Source organism: Carassius gibelio, chromosome A7 (assembly GCF_023724105.1).
Source record: "Carassius gibelio isolate Cgi1373 ecotype wild population from Czech Republic chromosome A7, carGib1.2-hapl.c, whole genome shotgun sequence".
NCBI lineage: Eukaryota > Metazoa > Chordata > Actinopteri > Cypriniformes > Cyprinidae > Carassius > Carassius gibelio.
In genome coordinates, this window is record NC_068377.1 from 12,973,336 (window position 1) to 12,990,817 (window position 17,482).

Genomic DNA, 17,482 nt, shown 5'->3' on the forward strand with positions numbered 1-17,482 from the left:
AATGACTGCAGAGTAGAACTGTACCAGCAGCTCCTGTGACAAGTTGGACTTTATCAGCTGGTGAAGGAAATACATCCTCTGCTGGAATGTTTAGGAGTGTATGTGGAACTCCCACTTAAGCTCCTGAGAGATGGTGGTGCCCAGGAACCTGAATGATTCAACTGCTGTTTATGATGGAGAATGCAGTGCAGTCAAACTGCAGTGAGTCCAGCAAGCTTCCAGTGATGTCCTTCAGGTAGGTCAGCACTGGTCTTTCTTGCTGTAGCAGGGTAAGGTATAGCCCAGGTATGATTGGTAGATTGGTAGACTTGTGTACTAGGTTTGCTTTATATTGTATCCAAAACCCAATGTTTGAACCATTTCAATTGTGTATAAATAAATCTCAAATGTTTTATGCTGTCTATGTCTCTCCATGCTCACCCTGGCTTTTGGCCACGAACCTGTGTACCCTTTCGTAGGGCTGTTCTGTCCCAGTATATTCTGGGTGGTGTAGTCGACGTGTATTCACAGTTGGTAAGTAGTAGTAATAAAAGGATTCCCTAAAGTGTCATAGACCTTGAGCCCTCGGGATTAAACTATACAGTACATTTATCTCAAATGTGGAAACCTCTGGATGTGGTTAGTTTGAACTGGAGGTGGGTAGTTTTTGCGTGAAGAGCTGAAACCAGGTATCATTGCCATCTGCCAGTTTGTTGGAAATCCAGGCCCTGAGGAGAGTGGGAGGGAAATCTGGGGGTTGGTAGCATCAACCTGGTTCCCTTAAATTATTGTAAGGTAGTGTGGAGACCATTGTAAGAAGCCTGTGTTGCCTTTTTAGAGCTTGAGTAAAGGGACCTGTCAATCACAGTAAGCCCAATTGGATCAGCTCTTTGGAAACCATGACCAGGTTAGATGGTTTTAAGTGTACATTAAGCCCCAAGGTTCCTGGTTATTTGCCTTAGTTGCAAAAGTAACCTCCCTTTGGGTAATCCCTTAACTGTAAGGGGTTGGCAACCTGGCTATTTTGGTTGGAAGAAAGTTGGGGAACATGTTCTACTCTGCCCTCAATTTGAAAGGTCCCTCCTGTGATTGGGAGTAGGCAGCCTTTTAAACCATAGTTATTGAAAGGAAAAAAAACTGTGCCCCCCCCCCCCCCCCCCACCACCAAACAAAGGAGTTATAGCTTTGTGGTGAATAGTGGTTCTAGTAGTTTTAGCGTCCCAGCATGGCATTGTCATTAGTGTCATCGTACTCTCCACTGTTGATTAAGCCTCTTTATTATGGATGTGGAATTCTGTCCAGCCTTGCTCCATCTGCAAGGTTCAGTCAAGGTGTGGAGTTGTAGGATATGGTGGATTGTAAGTGGCATATTCAATTATTAATTGTAACTTGGTCAGAGTGAGTTTTCTATGACCTTATGCTTTTTGAGCCTCCTAAATCTGGACTTTTTAGTGAAGTTGGTGGCCCCACCATCATTGGGGTAGGTAAGTTGGGGTACTTTTAATGCCAGTGAATGTGGGTATTAATGTGGAGCAGAATTTATGCTTTTATCCAGGTAATTTAATTAGCATCCATGCAAGTTCCCTTCTAGAGGTTCAAGCAGCTTGTGGAGGTTTTAGATGGATATTACCATTCCTGTAATCTGGAAGGGTAGGCCTTGGGATGATCCTTAACATTTTTAAATTCATCGTCTGGCGATAATGCATGATGTGGGGGTGGAATGTAGCAGGATAAGGTATAGCCCAGGTATGATTGGTTGATGTCATGCCAGCCTGGGAACGTATCAGTGTTCCTACTCCTTTCTCATTGGTTAAAATGGTTTAAATCCAATGAACCTATCAGTGTTGGGATTGATCCTATTAAAAAGGTCAAGATGCATCATCCTTGGTACTAGATCTTTATGGAAAGTCATGGACAAAGGATAGGGTTTGTTGCATCTCCCTGTTGTGTTGTAGCAAGTAGGCCTTTTTCAGCATGCACACAACAAGTCCCCCACTATAAAACAAAACTCTGTCGTAAACGCATACTAGGGCCTGCCATAATATTAGAAAGATATTAAATAGATGGGCATAATATCTTCATTTGTGAAACATAGCATGAACATCATATCTGAACTTGTATCTTAATATTACTCCAGGGCTTCACTAAAAAGGAACTGCTTATTGAGATGTCATGCTTTATCCTTATAAACATTGATGTAAAGGATTATACTCATACACAATCAGATTCTACAAATAATTTGAATGTATTTAATTAAATGGTATATTTGATATATTTAATGATCTTGTGTCAATTTTAAAACAACACAGAAAAATAAGATGAAGTCATATTCTGTTCTGCAGGTCTACTGAACATCATGGACATTCTTCACTCAACATCAGTTGCATTTATATCTGTGCCATTGATAGTCTGCAGTAGTTTTGAAAGGAGGGTGCAACAGATTCGATCAAATTTTGATCGGACTGAGGAAGCCGATGAAACCTGCTCAACAACAAAAAGCATTGCCTCAGAGATGTTAACTGCAACAGCATGTGGAGGGATGATGAGACCAGCCTCTGAAGGGGTTTGAATCACCCAAGCTCACTTCAAGCAGTACAAAATGGATGGCAGAAAACCATTGCTACCTGGATTCCCTCAAATAACAAGTCTTTCTAAGTTTTTCTCTGAATCAAGACTCTGGCACAACACAATTGGTTTTCATTTTCCTCTCAAGCTGTTAAATTGCAGACATAATACAACTGACTAATGCAAACATGTTTGAAGTTGCAGAGGGCGCTTCCACAGAAGTACAAGAAGGCCATAGAGACAACAGTGCCATCTCCTGGCTACATTATTTGAATTGTACATAAAGCTGTACAGCAGTGGTCCTCAAACCTCTCCATGAAGCACCCCCAGCACTGCACATTCTGTATGTCTCCATCTATTACACCTGATTCAGCTCATTAGTGGAAACTGCAGGACCTGAAATTGGTGTGTCAGATATATGGAGACATACAAAACGTGCATTGCTGGGGGTACTTCATGGAGGGGTCTGATAACCACTGCTGCACAGTATATTTATGGTTAGAATCTGTGCGATTATAGCAATTTCATATGAATACAAACCGCGGCCAAATTAGGCAACAAATTCTAATCATGACATTATGATGCCATTGTTGCTAAGCATCAAAGCATCCACACAAAAAGAAGAATGACATTAATTTGTTTCAGAATGCTGTAGACTCATGCAAGCCATTACAATATTTCATTCTGTTTGCAGGTAACTGACATTGTAAAAAATATTGAATAGAATACTGTTGTGAAAATTAAAAAAGAAAAAAAAAATTATAATAATTGCAAATGATGATCTGTACATTTTGAAAAGTCCAATAAGCATTTATTATTTTGAAAACATAGTGGTAACATTTGTTAAAGACTGTATCAAACAATGCCTTTATCTTCAGTGGGAAGAGCAGAGGGTTCCAGGCCACATTGTTTCATCTTCACAGCTATGTCAAATAAGTAGTCATAACATTCACACCTGAAAAATAACACAGATTTAAATACATATTGTATACATACACAGAATATAGCCCTAAGGTGTGCATTTCATTTTCTATAGCTCACATTGTCTTTGCTTTCTCCCAGGTCTCTCCCCAGACGTAGACCCCGTGTCTGCGGACGAGAACAGCGCAGGAGTCGGGGTACATCTCCATGGCTCGGGCCATGCGCTCTTTCAAGTCTTTCTCCTCTGGGGTGTTCTCAATTATTGGAACAACTAGAGTGTCATCATACCTGAGTCAAAACACAAAACACAAACAGTAAAGTAAAAGCAGGATTTAAAATACTGACGTTACCATCACAACTATTCATTTTTGTATGAAATACTATTACATTACTAATGTAAAACGGCATGAGTGCAGCATCTTTGCAGCAAGTACAACCTGTAGTTTGTACCAGAGTTTCCTTTTCGAATCCCCTTGATCATCTCTTGATGCGTGATGCGGAATTCTTTGCCGGGACACATGAGAGTTGCCATGACAGCAGACTTTGAGTGTGTATGGATAACAGCCTGAGCTCCTGTGAAGAAGAATGACAATGGATTTTAGACACAGTACAGAACAGAAGAGACCCACTGTGTGTGGACAGGTACCTCTCATTGTGTAGGCGTTCATGAAGAGGGGCGTGCATTGGCTTTTCTTCAGATTCTTCTGTGGAGGTGGACAACTGATGTCCTTCTCATCAATGTCACACACAAACAAGTCTTCTGGCTATAAACAGGAGTGGAAGGATACACTAGTGTGTTGCGAATGACACAATGCAAATAAAATAAATAATATAAAATACTTTACTTGTATTCTCTCCTTCTGAACACCTGAGGGAGCTATATAAATGTGCTCACTGGAAGAAGAAAACAATTATACAGTACAATCCATTCCATACATTTGTAAGTACATGGGTGCATGCATGTTTTTAATTTCTCAATTAAAAATCATTTTGATGGGCATTAAAGTGATGAAAAAAAAAACAACCCAGGAATTAAAATGTTCTCACCCTCAAGTTGTTCCAAACCTGTGTGACTTTGAGTCAACTTTAAAACACAAATAAAAAATATTCTTACTGAAATCTAAGAGGTTTTTGTTCCACTGCTGAAAGTCTAGGTAACCAACAAAAGTTGTAAAATTAATTCATATGAATCAAGTGTTTTAATTCAAGTCTTGAGAAGTAGTATCCTTGCTTTGGTAACACTTTAGAATAGGTAACACATATTCACTATTAACTAAGAGTCGTCCCAGAACAAACTCCTAGTTTGCGGTTTATTAATAGTTAGTAAAGTAATTGGTAGGAGTGGATTAAGAGATCTAAAATATGGTCATGGAGAATAAGGCATTAATATTGTGCTTTATAAGTATTAATAAACAGCCAATATGCATGCTAATAAGCAACTAATTAATAGCTCAAATTTGGTCCTTAAAATAAAGTGTTACCTTTGTGGTATCTGATGAATAAATTTAATTTAGGCTTTTATTTGAATCTAAGCAATGGTTGATTTAGTGCATTACATATAGTTCACAGGGAAGCTTGTGTATAGAACTTTTTTCTTTTAAGATTTGGTTACCTGGGCTCATATTCATGGAATTCCTTAGTGCAAAGAGTTGCTCCTAGTGAAAATTTTTTCATAAGCAAATTCTTAGAAAAGATGGTGAAGATTATTTTTTTCTTCTTCTTGAAATTAAAGAGAAGATCCTAGTAAAGATAAAAGTTGTTCACAAAGCATCTTAACCCTTAAAAGAGCTCTTAAGTTCGAAAGGTGATAGGCGTAGAAAGGAGGACCTTTAAGAGGATTGAGAGCTTTTTTAGCAAAGATGAAGAGGAAGAAGAAAAGTGTTGCAGACAATGGATGACAGTGTCAATAAGACACTACAGATTAGATTGTTCAGGGATCATGTCTGTGACCGATCTTTACATTAGAGACCTGACCACATCTCCGACACAGCGCAGAAATGCCATAGTGCCACAGATGAATAAATACATTTATACCATGGTCTGTCTATATAGTCTACTCAGATCTCATTGGCTAACATGTATGAATTAAAACAGTTGCAACTTCCAAGTCAGCTGAATCGCCTTTCTATATTAATGCAATGGTTTCACTGACACATACACGGAGCGAAAGAGTTATCGGGCTGCGCACACACAGAAACTTTCAGGAGCAAACAAACTTGTCAGGGCTGCCCCACGGCTTTTATTAATAAAATAGCTGAGATACTGGATCACGTCATATTCCTCACCAATCAGGGGTAAAACTGCTGTTATGTAACTAAAGTCACAGCTTCGCTATTTATAGAGAGAGACGTGCATGTGTGTGTGTGATTAAAATTTTTAGTGATACAATTTTAGATAGCTAATTATTATATTTATATTTTATAGATTATGATTATGTATATTTCACATAATACGTTCATATGTTAATTAATATCAAGTCTATAATAATAAAATGTTTTTTAAATAAAGCTTTTTAAACTGATGATTTTTTTTTTTTAGCTTCTTGTAATATAAATTATTTAAATTCAGTTGATTGACTTGAGTTGATATAGTTAGTAGCTGCCTTTTCAAACCTTTACTGCAGCGGTGTTAATTCCTGCCTTGTAAATGTTTTTCAATTCATGGCATTTTTTCATAACTATCTCTTCGTCTCTTGGAAGAAGTCAATCAAACTGATGCTTTCCATGTTCCGTGTGATTGGCTGTTTGCCACATGTGTCACACTGCCAGATGTACGTGCCTCACAAACTCTGGAATAAACTGGAGTTGACAGAGAACGCTTATACCAAGTGTTGTGCAACAACTGATCCTGATCTAAACCCGGTTGGGTTTACTCTGGAAATCTGAGATTGTTCATCTCTCTTCATGCTACAGGCCACAGGGGTGTCAAACTCAGTTCCTGGAGGACCGTAGACCTGCTTCGTTCGTTTCGTTCTAGCCTCCCTCAAACACACATTCCATGTAGTTTTCAAATAAACCAGAAGAACTCGATTAGCTCGATCAGGTGCATTTAATTTGGATTAAATCTAAACTCTGTAGGGATCTGGTCCTCCAGGAACAGAGTGTGACACCCCTGATTTAGGCCCAGTTTAAAAGCTCACAGTCTTTAAAAGAATGTGTCATACCAAGCACCAGTGTCAGCCCCACCTCCTCACTAACATTCAAATATTGTATATTTCAAATATCACTCTTAAACTAAGACTCATAGTTAGACATTTTAAGCTAAATTAGGACCTCTTTGAGAGGATTCTTAGAAGCCTGGAGTTTCAGTGGAGAGACAGAAACCTTTTAATCTGTGTTTCGAGGATGAACCAAAATTTTTGGGTTTTTGAACATGAGGGTAAGTGGTCACTGACAGAATTTTCATTTTTGGGTTTATATCACAAACATGGTGACACAACCATCCCGATACAAAAATGAATCAGTTTTGATAAAATAATAATATTCTCTAAAAATAAAGATTATTCATTAATCTTTTATAGTACATCGGTCTTACCATTATGCAGAAAATAGACTAAAATTGTTAAATATAATACAAGGAAGAGTTTTTCATACGAAACCAACATGAATACAAAGAGTCCATCTGTAAGAATTTGGTAAGTTACTTTTCTATCTTTTTATAAGACCTTTCCATTTCTATTTTGTGAATACCATGTACATCACGGACTCAAACAGCGATTGAATATCACAGAACACAGTGGATTTGATCACTGGTGTAAAATGTGTCGACTAACCCATGTCGCATGCTCACTCCTCCCCCGGTTCCTGTCACCCAGCCCAACTCATAGAAGAGCCTGCAGAGCTCTGGGATCAGCACAAGAGGATCGTCCTGATCCTTCAACAACAACAGCATAAGATCCGTAACTGCACAACTATCCACATAACACAACACACACTCCTGATCAGATACTGGCTCTATGAGAAGGGACCTTATAAGCTTCGGAGAAACAAACAATATCGAGTATTTCAGAGAGTAAGTTATACAAAACTAGTGACAAGGACATTATGTAACGTTATAGTTTTACCCTTACTGCCTTTCCGTTGCACTCCACGTGTACAGTGTTCACTATCGACGACATATTTATTACACTGAAGGGGGGAAAAAATTACGTGGAAAGAGGCTTAAGCTTTTATGATTAACATTTCAGCTAGTTTCGATTCGCAAAAACCCTCGCGTGATCAAACAACGACAGAGCTGCAGCGGAAAACGAAACGGAAGTGAACATCTTTAAAAGATAAAAGACCCGCAGACAAATACGTAGGTACCGTACATCAAAACACACGCGCGCGCCTCGTATTGATTTATTATACAGCTAGATATAAACAGTAACATAACTGTAACAGAAAACTTTCTACATATGTTTAAGTTACAAACATTTATTTTGAAGAATACCGGAAGACCTACAACAGAGAAATGTTGTTACACGGTTTGAACACAGTGTTAGTTGTGAGTTCATGAAAAACAATGAGGATTCTCTTCAGACAAAGACAACCCACGCAAAAGCTCATTTCAGGAAGACACCCATTCCCTGGAAACAGGCCTTCTCTGTCTTGCTCAATTTCAAGAATATTAAATAAAAATTTGCAGACTATAATATACTAAAATAATCAGTGGGCCTCTGTCAATATGTGAGAGACTCCCAGACCTTCCAGAAAAGGTGGGAGAAATTATGATATTTCGTCCCCTTGGAATTATAAGGTTCTATCTGACATTTTTGTCAAAATTGAGTTATTCACATATTCTTATTCTGTGACAATTTATGTACATTATGTGATGTTTTATTTTAAGTTGTGTACATTTTGCGATTTTTTATTGAAAAAACAAAAAGGTTCTATCTACAGAAGTCTATGGAACACAAAAATTTTAAAGCTCAATATCTCAAAACTACTCAGAACGCAGATAGAACCTTATAATTCCAAGGGGACGATTTATACAATACAAACTTTATATTCTTATATAAGTCTCTTTCTTATATAAATAAGTGCTGTACTTTCTGTCTAACATGAGAAGTGGTCAAATGTATGTCTATTTATATGATCTTAGCTCCACATTTGTTTTGGAAATCTATTTTGTGAACTTTATATGTGTTTAGAACTATAGTAAGGAAATTAGTGTGTTTATGTAAATGCATGACTGCACAGACTGACTCTAAGTTCACAGCCTTGACACTGAGCTCAAGAACGTGAATTTATTAAACCTATTCTTCCACACAGTTTTGATACTGGCCGCATGCAAAATAATGCAGCCCGTGGTCTTTCATTAACTTGTCTGGAAATGATAACTCCAGAAAAACAAATATCTTTTTAAAGTCTGGAATGATTTAAAAAAAAAAAAAAAAAAAAGCTTTACCCCTTTCTCAGTATATTCAAATGACTGAATTGACTCGAGAGACTTCTGATGAATTTCATAGGTAAAATGTTGAGGAAATTGCCAAGTTATTTAGTAGTTTATTGAGTTCCATTTAATCCACAAGATCCAACATGAAAACAAAGTGATAACATCCTACCAGCCACCTTCACTTTCTTCCCCCACTTGAATCAGGAAGTGAACGTGTATCAGCACACATGAGGGCGAGGCCTTTTCAGCACACCTGAGTCAGCCACACCACAGCATGTTCACACTGACTCACCATAATACATGAGGCCACCCTCCTCACCACAAACTAGGCCGTTTATTCCCACTTTTCACCTTGATAAGTGGAACACAATGCCTTTATCCAAACATATACATTTAAGTATTTTGTTCCTGCTTTATATTTAGTGTCTTTAGTATGTAGCCTACTAAAAAAATACACTCATACATATTAGGACAATGGACTTAGTAAATAGTAAGTACATTTTATTTATATAGCACATTTAAACACAGCGTAGCTGACCAAAGTGCTGAACAGAGTATAATAAAAAGTACAATAATAATAAATATATATAAAATAAGAATAAAACAACATGGAAGACAATATACTAAAAAAACACAGTGCTAAGATTAGATTAAAACGCCTGGGAGAAAATATATGTTTTCAGCCTCTTTTTAAAAATGATTATAGAAGGTGCTAGACGAATATCCAGTGGCAACTGATTCCATAAGCGAGGGGCAGCAACTGAAAAAGTTCTGTCGCCCTTGGTTTTTAACTGTGACCGAGGGACATATAAAAGATACTAATCAGCAGACCTTAAGGATCTACTAGATGAATGTGGGATAATAACTGATCATTAAGAGCTTTAAAAACAAACAAAATAATTGTAAACTGAATTCTGAAATGGACTGGGAGCCAGTGGAGCGATGTTAAGATCGGGGTGACATGGTCAAATTTCTTTGCTCTGGTTAACATCCTTGCAGCTGCATTTTGAACCATCTGGAGTCAAGAAATGGTTGACTGAGGAAGGCCCAAATACAAGGAGTTGCAATAATCTAAACGTGATGTGATAAAAGCATGAATGACCTTCTCCAAATCTTGAAACGACAAGAATGATTTCAGTTTAGAAATTATACGTAGCTGATAAAAACTATTTTTAACAACCACATTTATTTGCTTGGTTAAGCATAATTCAGAGTCCAAGATGACACCTAGGTTCCTGACCTGAGAAGAAACTGAGGGGAAATGATTGCCAAGTTCCTTAATAAGCCCGTTTCTCAATTTTCGGGGGAACAAAAACAATAATTTCAGTTTTAGCTTCATTAATTTGGAGAAAGTTATTTTTTAACCATTTCTTGACATCATCAAGACAGTCCAACAATTGTTGAATGGAATCAGCAGCTTTCAATGGGATATACAACTGAGTATCATCAGCGTATAGATGAAATGAAACATTGTGCCCTCTAATAATATTCCCTAATGGAAGCATATATAAGTTAAAAAGGAGCGGGCCCAAAATGGAACCCTGAGGGACACCTCTAATAATAGGAGCTGAAGAAGAGAAAAATTTGCCCAATGATACAGAAAAGGACCTGTCTCTAAGATATGAAGTGAACCACTGTAAGGCAGTACCCTTGATACCAATCAAATGCTCTAAACGCCAAAGAAGTACATCATGATCAACTGTGTCAAATGCAGCTGTAAGATCTAGTAGCATTAAAACAGCATTTTTACCAGCATCAACTGAAAGTAAAATATCATTAGATACCTTTAACGAAGGAGACTCTGTGATATGATAAGCAGTGAAGCCAGATTGGAAAGGTTCCAATAAATTTGCTGAATTTAAAAACAGGATCAATTGTGATTGCACAACTTTTTCTAACAGCTTTGACAGGAAAGACAGCTTATAGACAGGGTGATAATTATTTAAAGTACCTTCATCCAAACCCTGTTTCTTAAGCAAAGTTTGAACAACAGCATGCTTAAAACAATTTGGCACTAACCCAGCATCCAAAGATGAATTTATCAATACATGAATACTGGGGCCAATTTCAGAGAAAGATGCTTTTATAATCTCTGAGGGAAGGACATCAAGTGAGGTGGAAGTTATTTTTATTTGGTTGACCAGATCACCCAGATCCTCTAAAGAAACATGTTGAAAACTATAGAAGCATACCCGAGTAGCCAACAAATTCAAAGTCAGATCTGGGAACTGTAAAGTGAAGGAAGAACGGATGGCAATCACTTTGTCAGAAAAAAATGTAAAAAAGTTCAGCCGAGGGTACCCCATGAAATTGGCAACTCGGATTAATTATTGAATTAATCGTGGTAAATAAAATCTAAGGCCTATGAAGATGTGTGGCAATTAAATCAGAAAAATACCTTGACCTAGCAAATTTTGCAGCATGCTGAAACTTGAACAGACAGTCTTTAAAATTCTCAAAGGAAACAGTTAAACGATCATGCTTCCATTTCCGCTCCGCTTTACGACAGGCCTGTCTGAAAGAACGGGTATTATCATCAAGCCAGTAATAAGATTTTTGCTTTGGTTGTTTCAATTTGAAGGGTGCAATGGCATCTAAAATGTTAGAACAAAATGTATAAAATAAAGTAATCAAGTCATCATGCCCAGAGGAAGACTCGGCAGCATTTAAGATAGATAATTCAACAGCATTAGCTAGATAACATTCACTAAACTGAGAAGCAAAAAGAGAGTTTATAAAACGGGAGTAGGAGCCAATAGGCATAATTAAAACAAGAGGGCATACAGCAGGGACATTAAAAACAATCGGCTTGTGATCAGAGAAGGAAGCCTTTTCAATATTAACATTATCAATACGTGTCCCATATGACAATATAAGGTCGAGAGTATGACCAAGGACATGTGTTGCTTGATTTATGTGTTGACTTAGACCAAAGGAATCCAAGACATTACTAAATTCAGCAACAAATGGTAGACCTGGGCAGCATAAATGTACATTAAAGTCACCTAAAATTAACATATGATCATACAGAGGCAAGATAAAAGTATAAGATTCTGAAAAATCGCAAATAAAAGCACTGTTTAGGTAAGGTGGCCTATAAATTAAGGCACAGAATAAAGTGGAAGTAGTTGATCCTAACACGGCACACTGAACCTCAAATGACGAATAGACTTTAACGGAAACTGTCCGTACATTAAGTGTCTGTTTAAAAACCATAGCAACCCCACCGCCCTTGCCAGCGGACCTTGGGGTACTAATAAAACTATAGGTCGGTGGACAGAGTTCCTCGAATACTGTCGATTCACCAGCACTGGCCCAAGTCTCTGTCAAAAATAAAATGTCCAAATCATGACTGGTAGAAAAGTCGTTTAAAATAAAAGTTTTGTTGCACACAGACCTAGCATTTACTAGAGCTATATGTTCAGATGAAATTCAGGTAATGAGGGCAGATCCATTTGAACAAAATCCAGTTGGCGAAGATTTAAACAGTTTATTCCTCTGTGGCGAATCCGTGATTGCGGAGGGGCAGAGCAGACTGACGAGCAAGAGAAGTCCGGGAGAATAGGCAGATGAAAAACATATCTATATTCCCATGAGCGTTGCGTCAAGTGAAGTCCTTCCAAGTTTAAAGTATCCAAGGGAAACTCTGATTATTGTATTGAGAAGGCAATTGTCCATCTGATTCTCACTCGAACACCACCACGATTACCTCTCTTTCTGCGGTGCTTCCTTACAAGAGGAACGCAGCAAGGTAACCGGCGAGCGCACTCTAATGCGGGCTGGTTGAACGAGGATTGAAAGTGAGAATACAGAGCAGGACAAAATGGATGGAATCCCATACAGTTTTTGATGTTGAGCAAAACTTGGCGATCATAGGTCAACACTGAGTCTACACGATGCCAGACGAGCAGGACGAGCAGGTGCAACAGGTGCATCAGACTGTGAGAGACGGCATGCCGACAGGTACACTGGCGCCATCTTGGAATCTCGACTTACTGTGTTCATGTATTACAAAACACTTTTGCTGCTATTGAGATGGTATACAGGTAAAGTTAGGGACAGGATTCATGGTATAGTTAGGTTTAAACCTGGGTTGAGGGTACGTGCAGGCATATTTATTTAATTTAGGGTACATTCAAGCTGGCTGAATAGTGTGGCACTAACAACCTGTCCCTCAATGTGAGTAAGACAAAGGAGGTTGTGATGGACTTTAGGAGAAACTGTAGTGCAGCAGACCACAAGACCCTTCAGCGGACAGTGAACACAGCTGCAAAGATCATCAGTGCCCCTCTCCCCTCCATCCTGGACATGTTCTTTACACAGTGATCCAGCAAACCCAACAGTATCGTGAAGGACCACACCTATCCCTCCCATAGTCTCTTTCAGCTCCCACTGTCAGGAAGATGGTACCGGCGCATCAGACTGCTCGACAGCTTTTTCCCCCAGGCTGTGAAAGCCCTGAACTCTGAAACCCCACAAAAACCCCCTACCTACCTCCTGAAAAATGGACCATCTCACCTCCTACACCCCCCCCCAAACACCCCCCAACCTTTCCACTTCACAGAAAAACTGCCTGAAACCAGATGTCACCTTGTAAATATAGTCAGTCACATGACAGAAATTCATAGGTAAGACTTAAGTGTACAGATGCAAGAAATACACACAGATGTTTCAATTGGTGTAGAAAACAATATTAAGCATTAACCATGTTTTTTTCTTCTTTGTACATTGAAGGTGGATCCCCACCCGCCATTATTTCTCTCTGTCCTAGCCGGAGAGACTAATTTAAAACAAAAAACAAACAAACAAAGGGCTATGTAAAAATATTTTTTGTTGATGTACTTTGTAACACAATCTAGTTGGACATTAAGTTTTGTGCTCCTTTTTTGTGGCATAATTACTAAGTTCGACTCATTTGCACATTCATGATGTCTTGGTCCTAAAACAACAATCCATTTTGGTGGTAAAGGATGAGAAAGTAACCTTAGAAATCTTGTAATATGCTTTGTCATTAGATAAATCAGGACTTTGGTCTGCTGTTCGATGCTGAAACATCCAACAAGCTTCTTGAGAGGTGGGAGACCGCATTCAAGCAAAATATCTACAATGTCTCTTCAACAGCAGAAATGTGGTGTCTTCTCAATGCAGCAGGTGGGCAAGGATCTGAAAATGTTTGGCATTATTAGGGAGGATGTAAAAACTTCATATTTGCTCTGGTTACTTGTTATTGTGAGCACTAAATGTTTGTTTTTGTTTTCCCAAATTGCCCACCATACTCTAAACATCTGGCCATTCCTGCTGGGATCAGAAAGGACTTAGAGCAGGATCGACCACTTGCCTCGTTGTGGACAAGCGCATCATCCCTTTGCGTTGGAACCAGCTCCATGAGTGCCTTTTGAACTTTTTCAAGTTCACTAGTCTTCAACCTGTCCTACGTGGAGGAAGCCCTGATGTCAGAAGTGTCAACAGCTTGAAGTTCTACTATCCTTTTGATCTGCAGTGTTTATGTGGGTCAGATGATGGTGAATTTATTGTATCTTCTTTTATGTTGGTGTAATTGTAACATCTGTGTTAAAAATAACATTTCAAAATTGATACAGGGGTTTTATATTTTTTTACATTTATTTTTTTGAACAGTGCACACAGTTATTTTTAGTCGAATACAGATTATACTTAATTTCCTTACAGGAAATTAAGCCCCTTTCACACTGCAGTCGGACCATTTGCCGGAACATTGCCGGGTCGCCTTCTGTGTGAAATCAAACACGTCCCGGGATTGATTCCGGCATAGAACTAGGTCGGGGACCTAGTAAAATTGCCGGGTTCAAACCGGGACGAGCGCTGTGTGAACAAAAGCCAGATCTAATGCCGTTTCGTAGTGATGACGCACGTTATCTTTTACCGGCTGTTTTGAAGGAAGATCAGCGTTCGTGACAAAAACAATATGTGCAAACTGTAATGAAGCAGAGATCAGTTACAGTTAGTTTCCTCACTTCCCGCGCTGACACTGAGATCGTTCACCGGTTTCAGTGAAAGTATAAGGTGCCTAACGTTTTCAACTCGTACATTAAACGTCACGCCCTGATGTCACGTGTCGTTAAGGGATCTTTACGGGTTGTGTGTGAATGCACGCACATACTCCGGGTAATTACTGGCAGTGTGAAAGTGCAAAATCCAGCGACCCGGGAATAATTGCCGGAACATTTTACCCGTGTATTTGACAGAATCGCAGTGTGAAAGGGGCTCAAGAGACTTATTTCCACACTAACGTAGTGTTAATACAAACCCTGATTAAGGAAATTAAGTGTAGATTGACACAACTACTGTAGTTTCAACATTAACTTAATGTACAGTACAGACCAAAAGTTTGGAAACACCTCATTCAAAGAGTTTTCTTTATTTTCATGACTATGAAAATTGTAGATTCACACCGAAGGCAGCAAAACTATGAACTAACACATGTGGAATTATATACATAACAAAAAAGTGTGAAACAACTGAAAATATGTCATATTCTATGTTCTTCAAAGTAGCCACCTTTTGCTCTGATTACTGTTTTGCACACTCTTGGCATTCTCTTGATGAGCTTCAAGAGGTAGTCACCTCAAATGGTCTTCCAACAGTCTTGAAGGAGTTCCTCAAGAGATGCTTAGCACTTGTTGGCCCTTTTGCCTTCTGTGTGCGGTCCAGCTCACCCCTAAACCATCTCGATTGTGTTCAGGTCCGGTGACTGTGGAGACCAGGTCATCTAGCCCAGCACCCCATCACTCTCCTTCATGGTCAAATAGCCCTTGATGCCTTCAGTGTGACTCTACAATTTTCATAGTCATGAAAATAAAGAAAACTCTTTGAATGAGAAGGTGTGTCCAAACGTTTGGTCTGTTCTGTAAATGAGGGGGAAGGGAAAACTAATGGTGTTAATGTTGAACACTTACAGTGTTTTTACTGTATGCAAGTGTAAAAAAAAAAAAAAGTAACACTATTTAAAGTGTTAGTTTAACTATTTAGTGTGGACCTATATAAACCCCGAAAAAGTGTTACTTTTCTCACTGTGGGTGTTACTTTAACACTTTCAATTTTGTTGTGAGTAGACAATTTTCACACAAACTGCTGTATATACTGTACATAATCCCACAAAAGACTTGTGTTTACATGCTCATGCACTACAATTCATCTTGCACTGTTCCCCAGCCAGTGGCTTGACTTATGATGTTTCTCTTTGCACATGTACAGTTTTATGTGAAGCATTCATATAGTCTATATATTTTTCTTTTTAAGTCTATGTATACCTGGTAGCAACTGATGTAATTTTACAACACATTTTACAACAATGCACTGTATTCATGTCTTTTTATTGGAAATGCAAATGCATGATGGAAAATTGACGGACAGTCCTGTAATATCCTTGTAACTACACTTTAGAAGCATTATTTTACAGCCACCACCAAGCATGGTGGGATAGCATTAAAACAGGTACTTTCATATTCTTTTAAACATAAAAAAGTCCAGTTTTCTTAATGTCAAAATAAATTTTTTAAAAGGTATGATGTTCCTCAAACATTCTTTCAACTTAATTTTGATTTAAAAATTCAATATTCTAGGAATGTTGATTTGTAACATTCCAAGAACATAAAAAGGCCCAGTTTCCATATTAGTACGTATATTGTTAATTTAAGGTTAGTAAAATGTTCCTGTAACATTCTCCCAGTCATTCAAACACCTGCTGTGTACAAGCACTGAAAGAAAGAGAAATAAGAACACAAACTACAACTTTCTTCAGCCACAGCTTTAGATGAACTGAAGATACAAGACTTTAAATCTCTCAAGATCTGAATAAACAACTCCACAAACAGCATCACCAGCTTCACTTACAGTAATACTAACCAGAATGATTTTATTTCTGTCATGCATCTACAGAAGTTCTTATTGAGAATTCACAGCGGTTAAGATGTTGATGTCTTATTGAAAATGTTTTTTTGAGATCACCCACAGTTGAGGGTTTCATGGGGACCTCCATGTCATTCAGAACCGAAGTTTCTCGTTTTACTCTTCCCATTATCTGCTCCACATCTACCAGAAAGCCTTCAGTCTCGACCTCCGTAAGAATGTCTTCATGCGATTTTTTTTTATCTTCGTAAGAAAACAGATAAAGGATTACTGCCAAAAAGCTTAAATTTTTTAATGACAGAGTGCACAAAATATATGTAGTATTCTCTTAATTGATAAAATTTTATATTTCTGAAGACAATTGTTAGATATAACCATAATTCCATCAATGACATGAAAAATGTACCCTAAATTATGGTATGACACATGCATATACAGTATATATTTTACGAAATATTAATGTCACGCATACAAAAATAAATAAATAATAATAATAATAATATACACAGTAAATTAATTGCATCAAATTATTAATTTATTAGTTAAAGGCACTTAATATAACATGGGTCGAATATTTTACAGAATCTTTTAAACACAGTGACTTCCTTCAGTTGAACACATGAATCGTTTTATTTAGATCCTAAAATTGGAGCATGCATAAACAAACTGATCACTGAAACTCTACATTAAAGGGGGGGTGAAATGCTATTTCATGCATACTGAGTTTTTTACACTGTTAAAGAGTTGGATTCCC

General features: G+C 38.0%; 1 protein-coding gene across 2 annotated transcripts; it reads right to left on the reverse strand.

The window, feature by feature from the left end:
- Positions 1-3,333: 3,333 nt before the first annotated feature.
- Positions 3,334-7,721, reverse strand: LOC128016602 (methylthioribulose-1-phosphate dehydratase). 2 transcript variants are annotated; one of them, XM_052601243.1, is made up of 7 exons: positions 7,535-7,721; positions 7,238-7,338; positions 4,311-4,359; positions 4,112-4,229; positions 3,903-4,038; positions 3,586-3,753; positions 3,334-3,499 (listed from the first exon to the last, which is right to left on the reverse strand). In XM_052601243.1, the coding sequence occupies exons 1-7, from the start codon at positions 7,580-7,582 to the stop codon at positions 3,400-3,402; spliced, it is 720 nt and encodes a 239-aa protein (XP_052457203.1). In that variant the 5' UTR covers positions 7,583-7,721; the 3' UTR covers positions 3,334-3,399. The 2 variants fall into 2 exon arrangements, with proteins under 2 accessions (XP_052457203.1, XP_052457202.1); XM_052601242.1 differs by having other exon boundaries at positions 7,529-7,721.
- Between the last annotated feature and the right edge of the window lie 9,761 nt (positions 7,722-17,482).